Source organism: Lagopus muta, chromosome 1, assembly GCF_023343835.1.
Source record: "Lagopus muta isolate bLagMut1 chromosome 1, bLagMut1 primary, whole genome shotgun sequence".
In the NCBI taxonomy this organism is placed as follows: domain Eukaryota; kingdom Metazoa; phylum Chordata; class Aves; order Galliformes; family Phasianidae; genus Lagopus; species Lagopus muta.
Window position 1 is genome coordinate 23,345,654 of NC_064433.1, and position 20,961 is coordinate 23,366,614.

At 39.5% G+C, this 20,961-nt stretch overlaps 1 protein-coding gene across 3 annotated transcripts in view; it reads right to left on the reverse strand.

Moving 5' to 3' along the window:
• KCND2 (potassium voltage-gated channel subfamily D member 2) overlaps positions 1-6,934 on the reverse strand; it is a 270,359-nt gene extending 263,425 nt beyond the window's left edge. The window contains exons 1-2 of one of the 3 annotated variants that reach the window (XM_048959086.1): positions 6,750-6,934; positions 3,631-4,804 (exon numbers count right to left, since the gene is read on the reverse strand). In XM_048959086.1, the coding sequence (XP_048815043.1) occupies positions 3,631-4,745 (1,115 nt within the window). In that variant the 5' untranslated portion in view covers positions 4,746-4,804; positions 6,750-6,934. Of the gene's footprint in view, positions 1-3,630; positions 5,456-5,844; positions 5,995-6,749 lie in introns of those variants that run through there. The other 2 variants (XM_048959077.1, XM_048959093.1) reach the window with 2 other exon arrangements.
• Positions 6,935-20,961: the final 14,027 nt, after the last annotated feature.

Here is a 20,961-nt window from a genome sequence, read left to right on the forward strand (position 1 = left end):
TGGGTATAGATGTTCACAAGCCCCCATGTAAGTCTGTCAGACCCAATTCTATAAATCTAAGCTTGTTTTTCCTCTGCCATGTTGCACATTATCCCATTTCTTGATCTTTTTGGCCTTAAATTCTGATGTCATTGTTATCTTAAATCTCCATGAAACTGCCTTGTGATGTCTTTCAATTTTATTCTCTTGTCCTTGTTCTGTATTTTACTTTGATAGAATTAATACTGATAAAATACTAAACTTAAATTTGAAATCAGTTCAGTTTATAAAAGAATACATATAACCCTAATATGCAAAAAGTTTCTCCTTTCCTTCCTTCCTTCCTTCCTTCCTTCCTTCCTTCCTTCCTTCCTTCCTTCCTTCCTTCCTTCCTTCCTTCCTTCCTTCCTTCCTTCCTTCCTTCCTTCCTTCCTTCCTTCCTTCCTTCCTTCCTTCCTTCCTTCCTTCCTTCCTTCCTTCCTTCCTTCCTTCCTTCCTTCCTTCCTTTCCCTTTTCTTTCTCTCTTCCTTTCTTTATAATTTCTCTTTATAACTTCTTTTGCTCTTTGCCCCTTCTATCTCTTAATCCTTTTTATTTACATCTTCCTTCTTTCTATCCTCCTTTTTTTCTCTCTTTTTTCTCTTCTTTCCATCTTCCCTTACTCTCCTCATCAACTTACTCTACATCTTTCTTTTTCTCTCTTACTTTCCTCTTTACCTATTTTTCTTTCTTTCACGTAACAACTCTATGTACAAGTATGCACTACTTGACTGGAGCAGTCAAGAACAGTTAGTAGTGGGGATGTCCTTGGAGGTTAAATTGTAGTGATATTTGAAGACACTGGCACTTTGCAGAGAAAAATGTAATCTATGTTTTTAAAAGATAGTTTAATTACTTGGCAATCATGCAGAACTGAGAAATATAGCTCTGCTTCCATGATAATAACTCCCCAAATTGCAAAGGTCGCTTATTCAGTACCCTTGCTCTATGGCAAAATAGGAGGATGACACCAAGACTCAAAAACTCAACTTCGTATTAGCCTATTATTTGGTATTAACAGTCATGTATATTGTCGTAGTTTTTCACAAAACCTATTGTGTATTATTGTCATTAAAAAAAATAAAAGACTTAATCTCATTTTGTTCCTAAAAGAAAAAAAAGTTCATATAGAGCCATTTACATAGCCCTATATGGCAGCTAAAACTAAAATTAAAAATGAATGGGAGTTCTATATTAGTAAGAGGGTGAGAGGACCTTGCACAGAAGCAAAGGTAGCAGCACTAATTACAATCAGCTTTCACTGACCCTTACTGCTTTTTCTTGTATTTTCCCTCTCCTTTTGTGTAATTATTCCATCAACTGAAAAGAGTTCAAAGCTTTTATTGTGTTAATTCTATTTAAATTATTCATACACATTTAACATTTAAAGATAATCTTTATATGGTTATCATGATATTAGCAAAAGAACATCATCCAGCTTACGCACTGATTAACGATTTCCCAGAAATCTGTGACGTCTGTCATACCTGAACTTCTGAGAGTGAAACCTTGGATCCCTTTGCAACCCGCTCAGAACTTTCTCTGTGAAAACGACCTCCAAAAGTGAGTCAAGCATGTCTGTACTCTTTTTAACCCTTTTAATTCCCATTAGGATGCAAATATTGCGTGGCTACATACTTGAAAACAGCTTCTTAGGTATTATTCAAAGAGTTTTGGCAAACAGATCTCATCAGTAGCCAGTATAACATCTCAAAACCTGGAGTTTTCCATTATTTCATGAAAGAAATGCAGAAATCGTATCAAAACCTAATAAATATCATACACACGTAATAATCAGTTATGAACTGGTCACATTATTTAGGACAAAATTCTGTTCAGTACCACGGACAAGTACAGTCAAAACAGTGTCCAAAATAGTGAGTACAACTTACTGAAAAAACATGCTTCATTAAAAAATATGTATGTACTGATAAGCTTTTGCTCTTCTATAATAGAATTCTATGTCCTGAATATTGCTAAATTCTCACAACCTAACTTGTTAAAATCATCAAATGTTAAAATGATGTGGCAAAAAGAATGAGCATCAGAAAGCACAGGACTTTGGAACTGGTTCCTTGTGTTAGTTTGTCCTGTCAGTTTGTCACTAACAGAAGAAAGCAAAAACCAAAAAAATCCAGCAACCTAAAAAGCAGACTAAAATCCCCAAAGCTCTTGTCATTCCTTTTTAGCATAACTTGCCCTTACAAGTGGTATGAAATATTTACAATGCACTATATTTATCTTCATTTGTTATATCACGCTGAAGATAAAAGCCCAGTGTAAAAAGTGGTGGCATTACACAGTCCCTTTATCTTTTCCAATATTTTATATGTCCATTTCCCAAGTGAATTAAATTGCACATAATAAATCAACTTTTTCATAATAGTTTGAGTGTACTTTCATTTTGTTAAATTAAAAAAATATACATATTTCATAAATCTCAACAGTCCCAAAAGATATGGTGAAGTGTTTGATTAATAAAATGAAGGGCTTTTCTTATATGAGAGTAAAAAGTTTGACTTTTAACAACTGTAGTTATTAAATAACTAAAAAAAATTACACAGAATCAACAATTTTCAGTTTCATTGTTCATATTTTACATCTCAAAATAAGCTTCTTAAATTAGTCAGCCTTCTAAATCCCTGTTAGAAATACAGACAAACACATTTTACAACCTGGTACACCGAATTAGCTGCTACAACATGACCTGGTATCAGAAAGAAAGTTTAAAAAATAATACTGCAACACATCGTTTCAGTATTCTCAGTTGGGGTCTAATTCCAACAACAGCACCTTTACATTCCTAATATTCTTCAAGAATGCAAACGGTCATTAGAATTATGTTTCAAGACATGAGGTTGGTCTGTCGAATAGATGTCTCACATTTCCTCAGATCACTTTCCAGAATCTGTCACAGGTCAGTGTAGCAAGACGCACCATTTACTTGAGTCCAAGTTATAGTTACACAGAAATCAAAGGAAATCTATCCAGACTCTCAAGTAACATCAAGAACCATATTTGTGAAAACTAAGGTATCTATACTTGCTTTATTTTCATAAAAGTGAATGACTTTGTAAAATCCAACTTCATACCCAGTCTACATCAACACATCACTTCAAACAAAATGGCAGACCTGCATCCTTTTATGCATGATCTCCTTAAAATATTGCACCTGGGTTGTCCTTATTGATACTTTGGCAACACTGTAACAAGTACTGCCAGCAAACATATTGCACTATTAAAAAGGCACTGATAACTCACAGATCTTCATAAAATATTCACATTTCAAAAGCCAAACCGAAATAAAATGTTAGAGCAAATGGCAAAGACACCAATCAGTTTTCTTAATTTATCTATAGCTTTGGGGTTTGGGTTACTTTAATGTTCAGCAACGTTTTTAACTCAACTCCATATGTGAAACTCTTAGAAAGAAGTGCTGAACTGTATTCATGGAGTTGTGTAGCAAAAAAAACTACCCTCTCATTTTTACTATAAATATATATATATATATATATATATATATATATATATATATATAAAATCTTGCATTTTTCCTTCTTGCCAACCCACTTGTTGGAATGTTGGCTGTAACCAAACGCCAGCTGCACTTACCCCAGTGTTGTCATGGTGACAATGGTGTACCAGAAGGCTGCCGGGATGCTGGTGAACTTGCTGGCTGATGAACCTTTCTCTGCATAGTACATGACTGTGGCAAAGATGATGATGGCCATGGTAAGTGAGAAGAGAAGGAAGCCTAATTCCGAGGCGCAGCTTTTGAGGGTGTAGCCCAGGATGCGCAGCCCCTGCGAGTGGCGGGAAAACTTAAAGATCCTGAAGACGCGAAAGACTCTTAGTGTCACAAAAGCCCCACTGACATCCTCATTATCTGTCATCACCAGGCCAATGTAATATGGCATGATGGCTACCACATCAATGATACTCATGACACTGCGCACAAATTTGTAGCGACTTGGAGCTGCCAGCAGGCGTAGGAGATATTCAACTGTGAAGATCATGACACAAGCAGTATCCAGACAGAAGAAAGCCACAGCATAGCGCTCTCCACAGGGCAGCTCCTTGATGCGACCCGGGCTCACCCCACAGGGCACTGTCTCCACCACATTGGCAATAACAGAGACAGCAATAAAGAAACCAGTGACATAGTAGAAGACTAGAGCCAGCGTACTGGTGTGTGGGTTTTCAAAGGCCCGCCACATCCTCTGCCTAGCTGTCATCGAGGGCAGGGAGCTCTCAGCTGCGTGATCCTGGTCAGCATCATCCTGCAGGCGCTCAGCATTCTCACGACGGCGATCCTTGTACTCCTCATAACAGCAGTCACCAATGATCTCCGGGATGATGCCAAAAAAGGCCAGCTCCTCATCGTAAGCAGAGATGCACTCCTGGCGAGGGTAATGGAGCTTCCCAGTACGGTAGAAGTTGAGAATGTGGCGGAAAATGTCAGGGTCCCGATCAAAAAAGTACTGCTGTGTCTCAGGGTGGTAAAAGAAGTCCCGCTCCGAACTGCCGAGCAGGGTGTCAGGGTAGCGCTCCAAAGTGTCCAGCCACGTCTGGAACTGGATGCCACTCACATTCAGCACAATCAGAGAGTCTTGGCTTCGCTTCCTCTCCTGCCGTGGAGCAGCTGGCATGGGACCTGTGGCCACTGGCATCCATCCTATGGCTGCTGCCCTGGCAAAGGGTAACCAAGCTGCTACGCCTGCTGCCATGATCCCAAACAGTGACTACAGCTGAGAGAGTGAATCTACAGACAGTTCTTGACAAGCCACTAAAAAGGAAAAGAAAAATACAAAAGTTCACACATTTTCAAGGCTCCCAAATTTTCAAACATTGCTGTGATTTTCAGAATAATTAACCAGGCTGTTTAATTCATCCCTCTTCCTCTTTTTTTTTTTTTTTTTGGCCCCACAATATCCTTTCCAGGAGCTGGTTAAACAGTTAGGACAATAAATCGGGGCACTTGGAAGATCAACGTTTTCATGGCTTCTACAACTGCCTAGCAGCCAAGTCGTTTGGATACAAGGTCCTTGCGATGCTCCTGGATGGAAGCTGTGATCCACAAAGCGCTACCCACGGGAGCCGGTTGGCAGCCCTGGTGCAGCGGTGCAGCCACCTGGAAGTAGATGTTCTCCACGCGCGATGCAGCCTGTCCCCCCGCCCCTTCTCCGCGCCGCTCCCCGCCCGCTGTCGGCGCGGGGCCGCGGCCACCAGCGGAGCCGTCGCCGGGAGAGCTGCGGCGGGTCCGCTCGCCGTGCCGGGGCGGAGGGGTTGGGCCGGGCGGGCCGCTGCGGAGCAGCAGGGGACGAATCCTCTCGCTGTCCTTGATCGCCGCCCCGGGGACTCCTCTTCACCCGGGCTCGGGGCCGGGGCAGCCGGCGGGGCAGAGGGAGGAGCTCCAGGCGGCAACATTAAACTTTAAGGCAAGTTTTTTTTCTATAGGAAATGCATCAAAGGACAGAGGGGCGCCAGAAGGGGCGAGGTAGCGCGCCCCGGGGCAGGGAGCGGTCGGGGGATTCCGCATGTAGTGAGGCGAGGGGCAGGGAAGGTGCTGATGCGAAGCGGGGCGGCGGTGGCGATGGCGAGGAAAGGGCGGGGTGCGAGGGGCACCTCGGCAGCGGCCAAAAGGGCGGCGGAGGGCGAAACCGGGGCGGGAGCGGGGCAGGAGAGCGGCGGCGTGGGGCCCCGGTGCGGCAGGTCGCGGCTCGGAGGCCGGATCGTACCCCCCGCGCCCCCCCCTCCTGCTTCTCGCCCCTTCCCCTCGGTTCTGCTCTCGCATCCCTCCGGCCGTGCTCAGTCTGCGGCACCTACCTGGGAAAGTCTGACGAGAGCGCTCAGTTGCATAGAGACTTTTGGAAATGCGGGCTCTGCCGCTAGATCTCCGCGCCCCGCCGGGAACGGCGGGGAAGTAGTTGCTCCTAAGAAAGCTTGATCGCATCCAAAGGGACATCGATAATAAGGCTTTCCCTTTCCCCCACCCCCACCCCCCTCCGCCACCGCCGCCGAGCGCCAAGCAACAAGTTCAAGGGGTGGGTGGGGGGAAAACCAACGTAATCGCGCCTGGCAGCTCGGAGGAGCACGTCGTTCCCGGGGCGCGGATCCTGCGGCGCGGGGCTGCCGAGAGGCGCGGCCGTTGCCCCTGCCCCTACCGCGGGGCTGCGGGTGGTGGCGGCGAGGCCCTGGCGCGGCCGGGGCGGAGGGGTTCCCGCAGCCACGCCGCGCTGCCGCCGCCCGCGGGCGAGGGGCGCGGGGACGGGCGGTGTCGGAGCGGGGCGCGGGGGGCGCGGCGCGGGCATCCCTCTGCGGGCGGAACAAAGGGGCCGGGGCCGCTGCGCCGGCGGCGAGGAGCGTCCGTGTGCTCTATGTGTGTGTGTGTGTGTGTGTGTGTGTGTTCGCGTGTGTGCGCGCGTGTCTCTGCGGGGCCGCGATCGCGCGGTCCGAGCCCTCCGCCGGCAGTGCCGCGCAGGGCCGCCAGAGTTGGCGGTGCTTCAGGCAGGGATCGGTGCTTCGAGGAGGGCGGCTTAAGAGATAGCTTAGGTGAGGTATCCGGGGGATTCCTGGGCAGCGCTAGCTCCTTTCAAGGGGAGGGGAACGATTCACTGAAAAGCAGAGAGAAAGGGGGGGTGAAATGCCAGGGAGCGGAGTGCGGCGGTGTTCCTCACGAGCCGCCCCGAGCCGCTCTGGAGTTCTGGCCGCAATATCCAAATGGCTCTTACCCGCTTTGGGAAAGGCGAGAGCTGGGACGGGGATGGGAGCCCTTTCCTCCTCCTCTCCTTTCCGCTCCCGTGCAAAGCCGCCCCCTTTTTCCCGTCGCTAGATGGCGTGTGGATGACGGGAAGTGAGCGCTCCGCCGGGGCCGCGCTGCGGGGCCGGGATGGCAGCAGCCGCCGGCAGCGTCACGTCTGCGGGTAGAACGGGCTGTGCGTGCCGCTCTGACGGCCACGGAGAATAAAAGGAACTCTCGTGATGTCTTTCATAAAATCCTGAAAACAGTGTCGTCTTTATTGAGCTCGCATCAAGATAGCATTCCTAGCATTCCTCCTTGCGCTGGTTTAATAGCGTAGAAGTAATAGGGCATGCAAAGGAAGCATGGAGTAAACGGGTGTCTTTAAGCTTGAAGCTCTTCTGCTCATCCTTCCCACTCAGATAACCCAGCTTAGTCATATGTGAAAGAAATTTGAAACAAGACACATAAACAGGAGAGAAAAAAAAAAATCTTGAGAAAAAAAAAAAACGAACAGAAAACCACAACAAACAAATGACAAAGATAGATAAACTGAAAGCTGTTATCTCCTTTCAATGTTTTAATAAAATATGCTTAACACCGATACATGTTAGCTTCTCAAGTTCCTGTGACAAAGGTGAACACAGTCACTGCCAAATCTGATGGTAATCTGTAACAGTAAGGTGTTCCCCTTCAGAAATCCTCGAAGATATGGGGATAAAGTGTTTCAAAGTATTGGGTGTGATTCCTAATTTAGGAAAGCTTGTAATGATCAATCACATTTATCAAATCACATGATATGGAATGACACATACAGTAAAGGATACTTTCTGCATTTTTACTGATTATTTTCTTCCTAAATCAAATGTTCAGTACATTGTACCCTAGAAGCTAATATATTAATTTGAAATTAGTCAGTCAACATGTTGGTATGGAGCTTTCACTGATGTGAATATTCTTATTCCAGATGTACGATCAGTGCTTTTGAATCATAGAATCATAGAATGGCCTTGGTTGAGAAGGACCACAATGATCATCCAGTTTCAACCCCCCTGCTATGTGCAGGATCACCAACCACCAGACCAGGCTGCCCAGAGCCACATCCAGCTTGGCCTTGAATGCCTCCAGGGGTGGGGCATCCACAACCTCCTTGGGCAACCTGTTCCAGTGTGCTGATTTGTTGATGCAAAAAGAAAATCCTATGGTAATTAATAAAGTACAAGTTACGATCTTGTCAGCTCAGCACTGAGACTTTCTTTGCTGCAAATAATCAAAAGAGGGTTTTGATCAGCTGTAGATTCATTTGTAGTCAATGGTTGCTCTTATTTTTAACCTTTCCAGCTTTGCAAGAAACAGTTACTCCTTTCAGCTGCTCTTTCTATGTGTTTTTTACAGAATATGACTTTTCACTTGCAACAGAAGTGTTTTCACCCCTGCAGAGATGAGAATGGATTTTGTTAAAGAATCACTTTGATTATTTTAATCTTAATGATGCTTCAGATACTTAACACATGTTATCAGGAAAAATGAAAAAATACGAACAATAACAAAAAAATAAAAATCACTTGGACAAACGAGTATCAAGTGGTGTTCTAACACTGTGCTGGTTTTAAGCCAGAGCTTTGAAACCAGTCCAAGTTGAAAGTATTTTCCGACATCACTGACTATTTGGAATGTGATTACCTCACCTCAAATTTTTGTATACAGTGTGTGTGTGTCAGAGAAGCCTCTCACAGAAACAGAATCGTGAAAAGAAAAGCCAAAGACTGTGTAGCTAAGCATACTCTATTGCCTCCTTATTCTAACAAAAAGCCCCTTAAATTCCTGCTGAGAAGTACTAACCAGGAAGCTCAAACTTTTGTTGAGTTTTGTGCTTTGAATCTGTTTGGCTGCAGTATTCCTATTTTTGTGTACTAGAGAAGGACAATTTCTGGTACATGAACCATACCTAAATAATCAGTTCTTCTGAAGCAAAAATCCTTCCTGTGACATCAAAATTAGCTTGAAGGAGATTGGTGTGGTGTGGCAGGGAGGATTATGACTTCAAGTAGGAATTAAATAGCAGGGACCCAAATGAGACAAAAATCCTATTTCAAGCAAAGAAAATAAATCTCAGTAATTGTAAGAAAAGAAGAAAATGGTGCTGAAGGGAACGTAACAATGGCCTCTAATATGAGCTGCTTCTTAATTCTTTCCAGAGTCATGAAGCATAAAGAACTCTCTAAGGATTAAAGAAGATAATAGCTAGAATGCTTAAGTTTATATTAACACATTTAATTTTTTTTCTTTAATGTTTTTAGAAGCATTTAGAAAATTTAAAACTAAGAATTTTCTTTATAGCCAGAATCATATACATCTTGGCATAGTTCTTTTAGCATTAAGCTAGTGGTCCTTCCTTTTGAGGAAAGAACAGTACAGCTATTTAATGCCTTTCTGTAAGTCTTAACCTCAAGGTTCAGCTATACCTTTGGCTTTTTTTTTTTCCTTCCTCTTTAATCTAGAAGATAATTTCACAATTCCTACGTTCATATACTAAGATTTTTGCATACTCAATACTGAATCCATGACATCATGCACAGCTAACTGGGTTCTCAGTACATGGCGTTCTTCTGGATGGGTAAAGATAGCTTCCATGAAAGATTACATCTGCTGTTTGGTCGAAGAGCGCAAAATATTTTTTTTTTTTACTTACAGCAATCAAAATTACTTACTAATCTTCAAAATACAGAGATTTCTTCCAAGATCCACTCTAGTTATGATTAAAAGAAAATTCTACTGATCTGCTTTATCTACTTCATGTATTACTGCTTTGTGGGTCTGAGTGCTTCTCATTCTGAACAATTTATTTGTTGGGGGTTTTTTTTGGTCGGTTGGATGTTTTTTGAATAATACAAGCATAAAAAAGCGCTTTAGTCAGACATGCAATTAATGCAAGTATATGTATTCATAGGTCACAATTTCCTCCTCTTCACAGATTTGTCATGTCTTAATCTAACTGTTTTTGGTATTGTCGGTCTGACAGAATCATAGAGTCACAGAATCATAGAATATCCTGAGCTGGAAGGGATCCCCAGGGATCACTGAATCCAACTCCTGTCTCCACACAGCACCACCAAAATTCTAACCTTATGCCTGTGAGCACTGTCAAAAGCTTCTTGAACTCTGACAGCTTGGGACCGTGACCCCGTGATCACTGCCCCGGGCAGCCCGTTCCAGTGCCTGACCACCTTCTGATAAAGAACTTTTCCTAACCCCCAGCTGCCCTCCCCTGGCACAGCTCCATGCCGTTCCCTTGGGCCTTGTTGTTGTCACACAGAGCAGAGCTCAGTGCCCTTCCGCTCCCTGTGAGGAGCTGCAGCCACCATCAGGCCTTCTCTCAGCTCCTCTGCCCTGTGCTGAGCAAACCAAGGGACCTCAGCCACTCCTCGTATGTCTTGCCTTCTAGACCACTCACATCTTCATAGCCCTATTTTAGACAGTTTCATGTCCTTTTTATATTGCGGTGACTAAAATGGCACATGGTGTTCAAGATGAGGCTGCACAGAGCAGAGAAGTGCAGTGGCAATTGCCCAGTGGCAGTGCTGGGCTTGTTGCACCCCATGGCATGGTTGGCCCTTTGGGCTGCCAGGGCACACCAGCGGTTCATGTCAAAATTATCGTCAACTAGAGCCTGCAGACTTCTTTCTATGGGGCTGCTCTGCATCCCCTCATCCCCTGGTCTGTACATATATCCAGGGCTGCCCTGTCCCAAGTGCAGAATCCAGCACTTGCTCTTGTTTTGTTTCATACAGTTGGTGATTGCCCAGCCCGTGATTGCCAAACCCAAGAATAAACAGGAGGTTTTTGATATGAGCACAATTTTTCAAAGACAAAGAGCTATTTTTCTGGAAGTGCTAAAATAGGCTCAGGTCACTCTGCAGTGCATGTGCTTGTTGTCCTTCTTTCTGTGTGGACTAATTGGTGGCTCTGAACCTTAAATTTAACTCCTACTGGTAAAGATTAAGACATATTGTAGGGGAAGCCCAGGAAATGCACCAGTTCATTTAAATCCCAAAGTCAACCTGAGATTATAGCAGCATAAAGAAAAAAAAAAAAAAAGAAAAATCCCCTATTTCCCCAGAAAATATTTTTAGTGAATTTATTACAGATGTAGTGGATGGAAGAGAAAAGCAGAGCTATCAGAGCTCTGTGGTTTATCTTTTGCTTAAAATGTGTTCACACCTTTATAAGGTGTGAATACTTGGAATAATCTCAAGACCTCACAAATTTCCAAAGAGGCTGATTTGATTACAAAGATCTTTACTTTATTGTCTGTAAACCAAAAAAAAATACCAATTTAGTATTTGCATATGTTTTTCTTGTTGTAGACAGTATAATGGAAAAGATTAATTCCATTAAAGAATGTATTAGTCATATGAAGCACTGGGAGTTGCTCTTGAAATTAGTGATGTTCTATCCACTGACAGTGTCATTATTAGTGACATGGTAAATAAAAACTTTCAAACTTTACTTTAGATATATATCTTTTATTTTAAATTTACATTTTGGTTCACATACTGTCTTGAGATAAATACTTGTTTCATCTCTTTAATGAGGCATAATTTCAACCAATTTAGCTTTAGGCACATGTGATACCTAATTAAGTGCCCACTCATCCTAACTTCCTGCATCTGATGGTAAGAAAAACAACTCCAGAGAGCAATCCATTCTACTTACAGTCTGAGTGTATATAGGAAGGTATCCATCAACTATAAAAAGTAGACTGGGATGACTATGGTCCTTCACCTTACCAACATCTGTAAGTAAGGGAGTTTAAGCTAGGATGAAACTGACAGACTGATCACAAGTCTGCTGACTCAATGAAAATATGACTGCAGGCTTCAAGTGCCAAATGAATTAATGCAAAAAGCTAATTAACTAGTTAAGTTCATACTTGTGGTGGCTCTGAAACACATTGGGAAGTCTTTTGAAAAGAATGTTTCTTGCCTGTTTGTTTTTTTTTTTTTTTTTTTCCAGTGTCCCTGGAGTCCTGTATCTAATCACATACAGAATCTCTAGCATCATCAAATGTCCTTTAGTCCCCAAGTACCAAGTAATCCAAAGCAAACCCAACAAACAAACAAACAACAAAAAAAACAAACATAACAGAATGTATAGAATGATTTAGAAACATTGTGTTCTCATATGAAACAAGAGGTTCTAATGAAATATTTAGTTCTTGCCAGTCTATGCATTAGTGCATGTCTTTGTTCTCCTTTGAGTAGCTGACCCTTTAAAGATGCAGAATTTGGCCCTTCCCTTGGCCGTGTTTCTGTGCTCAGATTCTGTGAAATAGGAGTCTCATCATTTGCTTGAGCCATTTGGTAACATATACGTCAGACGTGATTTAAGTTCAAAGCTGTCTCTCAAAGACTGATGTGTACGAAGAGCAGATTGCAGCAGAGAGGAAATATCTGCAGCAGTCATAGAGTATGATTCAGTCATGACCATTCCTTCATTTGTTCCCTCTTTATTCAGAGGACAGTTTGACTAAGGATCAAATTGATTTGAAGAATAAATACAACTTAGGAGTTTTGTTTAGGCCTTGAACCCTACTATAGACGTTAAATTGAAATTATTAAGATCTTTATCCTTACAGCACTGAAAAAGGTAAGTGAAATGGGAATTTCTGTTTCAGCATGAAATGAATTTGTTTGAAAGCATGTTTATCAAAGACAGCTGCAAAATTGCTAAACGAGAACTGATCCACAGGGAGTAGTACTGAAAGGGACATGGGCAGTCTGTGGCCAGTGTTACCATAGAGAATGACACAGACTCCACTTGTGTGGTTACAGAGTCTCAAAGGACACCATAAATTATCTTGGAAAGCCTGAGCCTTTCCAGTTTCAGATTAGGTCATTTTTCTCCTTTAAAATTGTACATAAACTAAATAAAACAAAATAAAGTTAGTTTATATTTCAGTAGGTCACAAATTCAAAGAACTTGAAGAAGTCCACAGAAAAAAAAATCTGTTCTTCTCTTTAAGCTTCCTTTCTCCAGGCTGTCTATACCCCTACTAACATTAACTATCTGCTTATACCTGCAAAAAGTCACCTGCTCCATGGAAGTACTAAATCATTACTACATTGGAATGATACCTGATAGAACAGATACATAATGTTAGCTGAAGAAAATATGAAAAGGTTGGTGTCCTTTATGCTTATTGCTGCTTTAATTAATATTCTCAATATTGCTAAAGATTTTGAAATTGTGGTATATCTATGCAAAATATAGATAAGCAAATTCAATTTGGTACAACTAATGTGTTTCTCACCTAAGTCTTTTTTCTTACTTGACTCTTTACAATGGATTTTGGCAATTCTTGAAGAGCTATATATAAATAAAATTATGATGTTCTTTAAATATATACATATGCATATATTTTTGTATATATTTTGCTAGTAGACCTTTCTCTGTCTTCTGAGATATCTGTTCTAGTAGATAACAGATTGCACGATGATACAAAGTATCAGCCAAAACAGTAAAAAATAGCGACCATTTTTTGACTTCACAGCTTTTGACTTCATTTATTTGAGTTCATTTTCACTCTGTAACATACTCATTGCATGGCAATCTTTCAATCTCTATCCAAACTTTACCATTTTAGGTATATTCCTTTTTCCTTGTATTCCAGGAAATGTAGGGTTTGGATGCCAGCCACCTTCCTCTGTTCTTGCAAAAGCCTCACAACGATCAGTGGCTCCTTGCCTAATTGGTCCCATCTCTCTTATACTGCAAATCCTTTCCAACCAGCTTTGTGACTAGATTGGCTCTGCTTTTAGTGTCTTGCGTGGAGGGTACCCAAAGAAAGGTAGTACAATCTGATTGAGAGCAACTGGAATTTTATCCTACCCAATTTCAATAACTGGTTTCTGTTCCAGCAAAGCTTCTACTATTTCAAATCTCAGTGGCTTTATAGGAATCATATATGAAAGAGATGAATATGGGCAAAAATGTAGTTAATAGATACAGTGTGTCACTCACTGGCACAAATGAATATGGAACATTTTTCAGAAGTTAGTAGATTGAATAAAGTTATTATCTTGCATTATAAATGACTTCCTTAGTCCAGCCAGCTCTTAGCAGAGGGAGAAGCCTGAAGTTAGGCAGACTTGCATGGAGCTGGTAACTCTTCAACCTTAAGAATATCTGGAGAGTTGCCTGAAGGAGCACCTTTTATTCCAGTAATTGCTAAAAGCCCCTGTAGCATGGTTCAGAACAGGAAATAGAAACCTTCTTTCGTGTTAATGGTTGTGTATCAATTGCATGAACTTCAATGAGAAAGCAGTCTTCTACAGCGAGACACTTCTCCAACTTAGGGAGGGAATGTTTGTGTCTGTCCTGGTCGGAATGCTGCAGTGAGTGTTGAATCAAATCAAAGAGGAAGAAAGGACAAAAGAGAATGTCAAAGAGTTTGTCTGCTATAGTGAAGCAATACCCAGTAATGGAAAGTTAACAAGTCCTGAGAAATAAATTAGATTAGATGTTGGGGTCTCTGGACTTAGCAGTTGTCTGGATTTAGCATTTGCAAAATCAAAAGATCACAATTGAAAATTACCCTAAATTCACCAATCATTACACTCTACATTCTTTAAAAAAAAAGTCACAAAGATACACTAAATTTTTTTATTCCTAGATGAACAGTATTTCACCTGGAGGACAATTTTCAGCAGAGATTATTCAGTCATAAATTATGCCAAAGGCTTGCACAAAATTATTGCCTTCCAAGCTAATAGAAATAAGTTTCAGTGAAATCATACTTGCTTTATCAGGAGATGTAATCTTGTTTAGCTTCTAAAAATATTACTTTGTTGTGGTATCACTGTTCATAGATCAAATAGCAAGAAAACATCTAACTTGAATTACAACTTACTTAAAACACGATAAGAAAGAACAAAATCATCACCATGTCAGATCTTTAGTTTCCTTATAGTGGTGCATCACTGGAAATAAAAAATGACTGCTATACAATATAACATAAGACAGGTTCAGGACTTTTTAAAGTCTAGATATTTGGCATATACCAGCTGAATTTAAAAAATAATTTAAAAATCTCTGAAATCCAATTCACATTAAAGCAGTAGAAAGCAGGAGGGTAATACAGCAGGCAATAGGGATTCCCTCTGGGGAGGTCTTACAGTGGCCTTCCAGTACTTAAAAGGTGCCTATGAAGATGAGGAGTGACTCTTTATCAAAATGTATAGCAATAAGACAAGGGGATATGACTTTAAACTAAAAGAGGGGAGATTTAGGGTAGATGTTAGGAGGAAATTCTTTACTGAGAGGGAGGTGAGGTGTTGGCACAGCTGCTCAGAGAAGCTGTGGATGACCCATCCTTGGAGGTGCTCAAAGCCTGGTTGGATTGGGCCCTGGACAGCCTAAGCTGATAGATGACAACCTTCCCACTGTGAGGGGAGTTGGAATTAGATGATCTTTGAGATCCCTTTCAATTCAAATCAGTCAGTGATTCTGCAATTCTGTAAATACAGCTCTGATAAAGTGATCAACTTCAAGCAAACTTTACAGTTCTAGGTCCCAGAATCAAGGAGAGATCTGCTATGGGTCAAAGTCAGTTTGTGTCTTCTCTGCTTTCCTCAGCCTCTGCAAACCAGTTGTTTGGTGGTCTAAATTAATCTCTTATACTGAATGGAAGTCTTGTCTAGATGGGTCATCAACCCCTCCAAATACATATCATCCTCCTCTAATTCATCCTTCAGTTCTAGCAATTAGAACAGAAAATAATATGACATGGAAGGCTTTGAAAAAAATTGAATATTTCTGTGTGCAGCATAACTAATGATGTCTGGTTTCTCTCCTGTCTCTGATGTCTAAGAAAGAGTGATCTCATTAGCCTCTTTCACAGGGATTAATAATAGGGTGTCTTTTCTCCATCCACTTCCACAGTTCTCATAAAATTATAAAAACTGCTTATCTTCAGGCTCTTTAGTCCTCTAAAATGATGTTCCAGAATTACTGTAAGATTGACAGACAGACTGACATGGGAAATGATTGCATTCACTCAATTACTTGGAAATTTACTCAATTACCTAGAAAACCAGGCTACAAATTGCTCTCTCTCCTTATTTTGATATTTTAATTCTGAGAGATTCTAGCCAACTTACTGTAGAAAAGGAAGATCTGGACACACATGGAATAGCAGAAGGGTTACTCTTGCCTGGTTGCCATGTCCTTGATCTGCAACAGAGAATTACAATTAAGAAGTGGGAATGTGTAGCAAATCCTTCTGCAGCTTTTCCATAGCTACTAAAATAAATAACTGTTCAAGGTGTTACTAGCCAGAGGTATCTTTAGGTCAGCCATTGTTCTTAAGCAATAGCTTTTTGATGGCACATCCCATTTAGACCATAGTCAGTGTCCAACACATTTTAACTTGTGAAGTTCTCAGGAAAAAATTGCAGAATAGACCTGTCTGTGTGTATGGGCAAGTATGATGCAATGGAGTTTTTAAAGAACATGCGAACATACGAAATGAGCACAATATAGGTTATTCATTATCACAATAATACTTAAAAGAGGAGAGTAGTTATTAGCTACAGGGAAGGAAAAAAAAAAATAAATCCTTTAACTTGTAGAGGACCTGCTAATTTTTGTGGCATTGACAGAAAGCCATCTCTTAGAGCTGGGATTAGCCTGCAAGACACGCACTAATTGCTGCCATGTAAATGAGCCTTTGAATTACAACTCTGTAACATACTTAATGTTCTTACCTTGTTAATATTATCTTGACAACAGTCTATACATTTCTTTCTTTGTATGATATTGTTGATTTTTGTTATCACTGCATGGTACTTTTAAAACAAAAAAGACTTTAGCAAGGTTCATAAAGTTTATTTAGGGTTATAGCTCAATATTCTCAAGATAAAAGCTATCCCTGATATCCTATATAAGTCTTGTAACTTATGCAGCTGGGAGAGCTGCAGTTTAGGAAAAAAAAACTGAACAATTTTTCCAGTCCCTGAAAATTTATATTCTGTGCATTTCTATTCTATCAAATATTTGATTTGTTTCCGTTCTATGAAAATATTCAAGGAAACTCTCCAGTTGTGTACTTCCTATCTCTTTCTGCCATATCATTTTGTGGTTGAGGCCCTAGGGCAACTTTTCATACTTTCTCAAATGTCATACTTTCAATGACATATCATAAATGTTTAAGTGTGTTCAGAACTTGAAGACCAGACAGTGAATGAGCCAGCTTTAAATATGTTAGCAATTTGAACTCACTGCAAGGAATTAAGAGCCTAATTTTGAGCTACTGATGCTCACATCCTAAATGGCATTTACTTCCTATTTACCGCTTACTTCCTGCTTCTAATGAAATCAACGGCGTCTAAGAATGTAAAGCACCTCACAAGAACAAGTTCTTATTTACTTACCACCTACTAAGCTGCTGGAGTGGGTCATAATTATTAAATTAAATCCCTTGTTTGTAATTTCTATTAATTTTAGGACCATCAAGCAAAGATCCAATTTGAATTATCTACTCATGTTTCCTTATGCTGCCACGTGGTTTAAATTACAGCTCAGCGTGCAACTGCCTAAGTGTAAAGGGATTTTCTTAGTCAGCATCATGATGTATTGATTTGTGATATGCTGTATAAATAATAATTGTTAAATTTTTGGTAATTGACTTAATGTAATACTAGACAAAATAATTCTCTTTTTAATTAATATATACATAGATGAAAAGGGGCTGAAATATCTAATGTTTCAACATTATTGAAAATTGTAACTAGAAAAATAATTAAACAACTTCATTACAGAAAATTTCATCTAGAGTTAACTTGCCTTGTGTGAAACAATGCACAATGAACAGAATTCATATTCTGCATGCAATTTTAGGCAGGAATTGTCATCAAGCATCGATTTGCCTCTTGCAAGCCACGTTCACTCCTCTTTATACTGGTGCAAGTCTGAATAAATCCTCTGAAGCAAACAGATTACATGGATTTAAACTTGTGTTGCTGGAAGAAGAATTTTGATATGTTTGCTTTTGTTGGTCTGCAATGAAAAATTGTATTTTCAAATGTGTTCAACATATGAACATTAGTTCATAATGCTTAATATGATTTATTCCATTGAAGAAGTCTTCCTATTATGAAATAAATATTTTTTCTGCTATCAATAATCTATTTTTCTCCAATTTTTAGTAAAAGTAACAAAGATCAGTATAGATTTTTTTTTCAGAAGTTCAAAATCTGCTTTTCACCGAATCACAGAATCATAGGGATTGGAAGGGATCTCTGGCTATCAAATCTTTCTGTTTTGTTTCTTCACGTATAGAAAGCCTAAATGTAGTGTTTTGTTAAATGTACTCAAACACTTAGGACATAAAAAAAAATCCAATGTTATGTTTCAAAATGATATATTCAGCCATTGGCTTTGGTGCAATATAAATATCAAGACCAATAAAATTATAAATGATGTAAGGAAAAAGATGTACATGCACACACCATACATACACCTGTTCAAAAGTAAGAAAATGACATGCTTTTGCCGTTTTAATCTTTATGTAAGAAACTTCTGTAGCTGAGTGCATATTTCATGGTAAAACAGTAAAGATAGATATGCTACTTTTATTTCTTTTTTATTTTCTTTGTGTTGCATTCTCGAACATGTGTTTTGCGCTTTGAAGAGCCATTGAGCATATCTGCATTAGTTTTGGAATAGGTACATGAAAGATTACATCTGTCTTTGACACTGATTGCCTCTATTTTTATATTGTTTACTTTTCTTTCCATACTTTACAGTATTACGAATAGATATAATAACCCAGTAAGTGTTACTGTTATACTCCTGTAACTCTTACTCCCTGACCTAAAATCTTTCTCGTACTGTGTAAGGAAAGATTAATTTGTAATTTTATATGCTTACTTATATCCCACAGAGATCAAAGTAGACTAAATATGTTAAAATTTGAGCCTAAATTGTAAAAATTAAACATACTTTTCCATATGCTGCTTCCTCCAGTGAATGTTCTAGTATTTAATAGAAAAAGTTGGTTTACTTTAGTGCTTAGTCGAGCATGTATGAAAGAAAAAGCAAGTTTAGCGCCATTAATTGTAAGGAGTGGCTTTTATTACCAGTGATAATATGAAATCCTAATATAATATTTAGCACTGTGTATTGTGCATGCACTACAGAATTATTCTTCAGTGAAAGCTTTGGCATTTCAAATATACAAATATTAAAAATTCCATGATGTAATTAAGCAAAAAAAAAGGAATTCTTGAGATGACATACACCTGGATGACATTGTAAGGTTATAATGAATACCGGTAGCAATATGAAGTATTACTCACTGATGTATCACCCCCAGATAGAAACTGAAGAGAGCTGCAGAAGCTCTCTAAAGGGACATTGCAGGGTGAGATGCATTTCTCTAAGTTTAACCATCTAAAAATTAAGGGTTTATCCTAAGATAGTATTATAAGCTCTTTATATTGCCAATAGAGAAACACAAGCTATTGCATCCTACTTTTCCTTACAGTACCTTTCAGTGTATTCCTCTTTTCTTTTAATACTTGTGATAGTTTTACATAAAATAATAATTTAGGGAAACATGTCAGGAGATTTTGGTTATATTCTAAAGCTGTTTTGTATTTAAGGAGTTCTGTGAAATTAAGAGGAATTTCGGGCAGCCTGGTCTAGTGTTTGGCGACCCTGCACATAGCAGGAGTTTGAAACTAGGTGATCATTATGGTTCCTTTCAATCCAGGCCTTTCTACGATTCTATCATACAAAAGATCATGGACTTAAAAGTGAAACATGGCCTCAGAATTGAAGTCGTCTACTGATGCAAAGATATTTATATTGTATGCCCTAAGTCATCACCCTTTTCATGTCGTGTAGTAGATATTAGTTGTGTACTGTTGTATGAAACTTCTGTACATTTAACACAATGTAGAAAAAAAGAGACTAAAATTGATTTTGATAGTATTAAATCATGTGTATAATCATTTTTGTTCCAGAATTCAATACATAAAAGTCATATCAGAGACTCAAAATACAGAATCTCATACATAATTTTAATCCCTCACACTGTGCTGTAGGTTACAGGTCTGGAAATATGTAGTTTTCTAAGAGTGGGTTCATTTTTCATTGCTTTTAAATCCAGGACTGTTAATAGTAATCATTTTGCTGAGTTATTGTGGAATATCCTGCATGAGAACTAACTGAATTACAAATTGTGTTTACAAAACGATGGAGGGAGCTCAGGGATTAATGACAGGTGAAAAGCATGTAATGCATACTGGCTTTCCATCTGTGACTGCATACGTAGACAGTGCCAAACTGAAAACTGGACAGCATGCCATAGGTGAGAAAACAAAGTGTGACATGAGTTTATTTTTACCCAGAGAACTGTTACATGCCACAAAACACTTGAATTCCTACTATAAAATAGCTGTTTTATACAAATACGTGTATGTCGTATGTGTATATACAAACATATATATTGTTTGTTTGGAAATATTGTATCTTAATTACAGAGACAATCTTGTGTAACTGTAACATCTGTACAACTTAGGTATATAGTACTGTGCATGTTTTTCAGATGCCAAATGACAAAAATGTTTGCAAAGCCTGCTGACTTTCTAATGCACTGAAATCCCTCAATACATTGCATGGAGATTACAAGAAAGACACATATTGAGATCTGTGTGTCTATTTATTTTTAAAGCTATCCATCTCTCAACAACAAAAAATAAGACTGTGCTATTGAAGAGCCTGAAATGCTTTATGCTTTGCTGCTGCAAATTTAGTCAGCAAAGGCAGCTCAACTCATCTAAAACTCATTTCTGAGTTGTGCTGGCATTAATGAAACCAACAATGATACTTGTGTAAAAATAATAACAGAAGGTTTTTATTTTAAGCTTCATTTAAAATAAATATTTCTTGAATATAAACAGTTTGTGGTTAGAGCAATTAAAAATGTCATCAAAATTTAAAATAAAAATACTTCATGTATCTGTGGATCACAGGCAGACTAAATTTGTTACAATAAGTGATAAAAATATATATATATAATTTATTTCAGCAAGACATAAAATGTGTTCTAAAGATGATATACTGCATGTGCCCTCACTTTTGGCCTGGTTTATTGCAATGTGGTTGTGACATTTTATTTTTTTAATTCAAATTTCAGA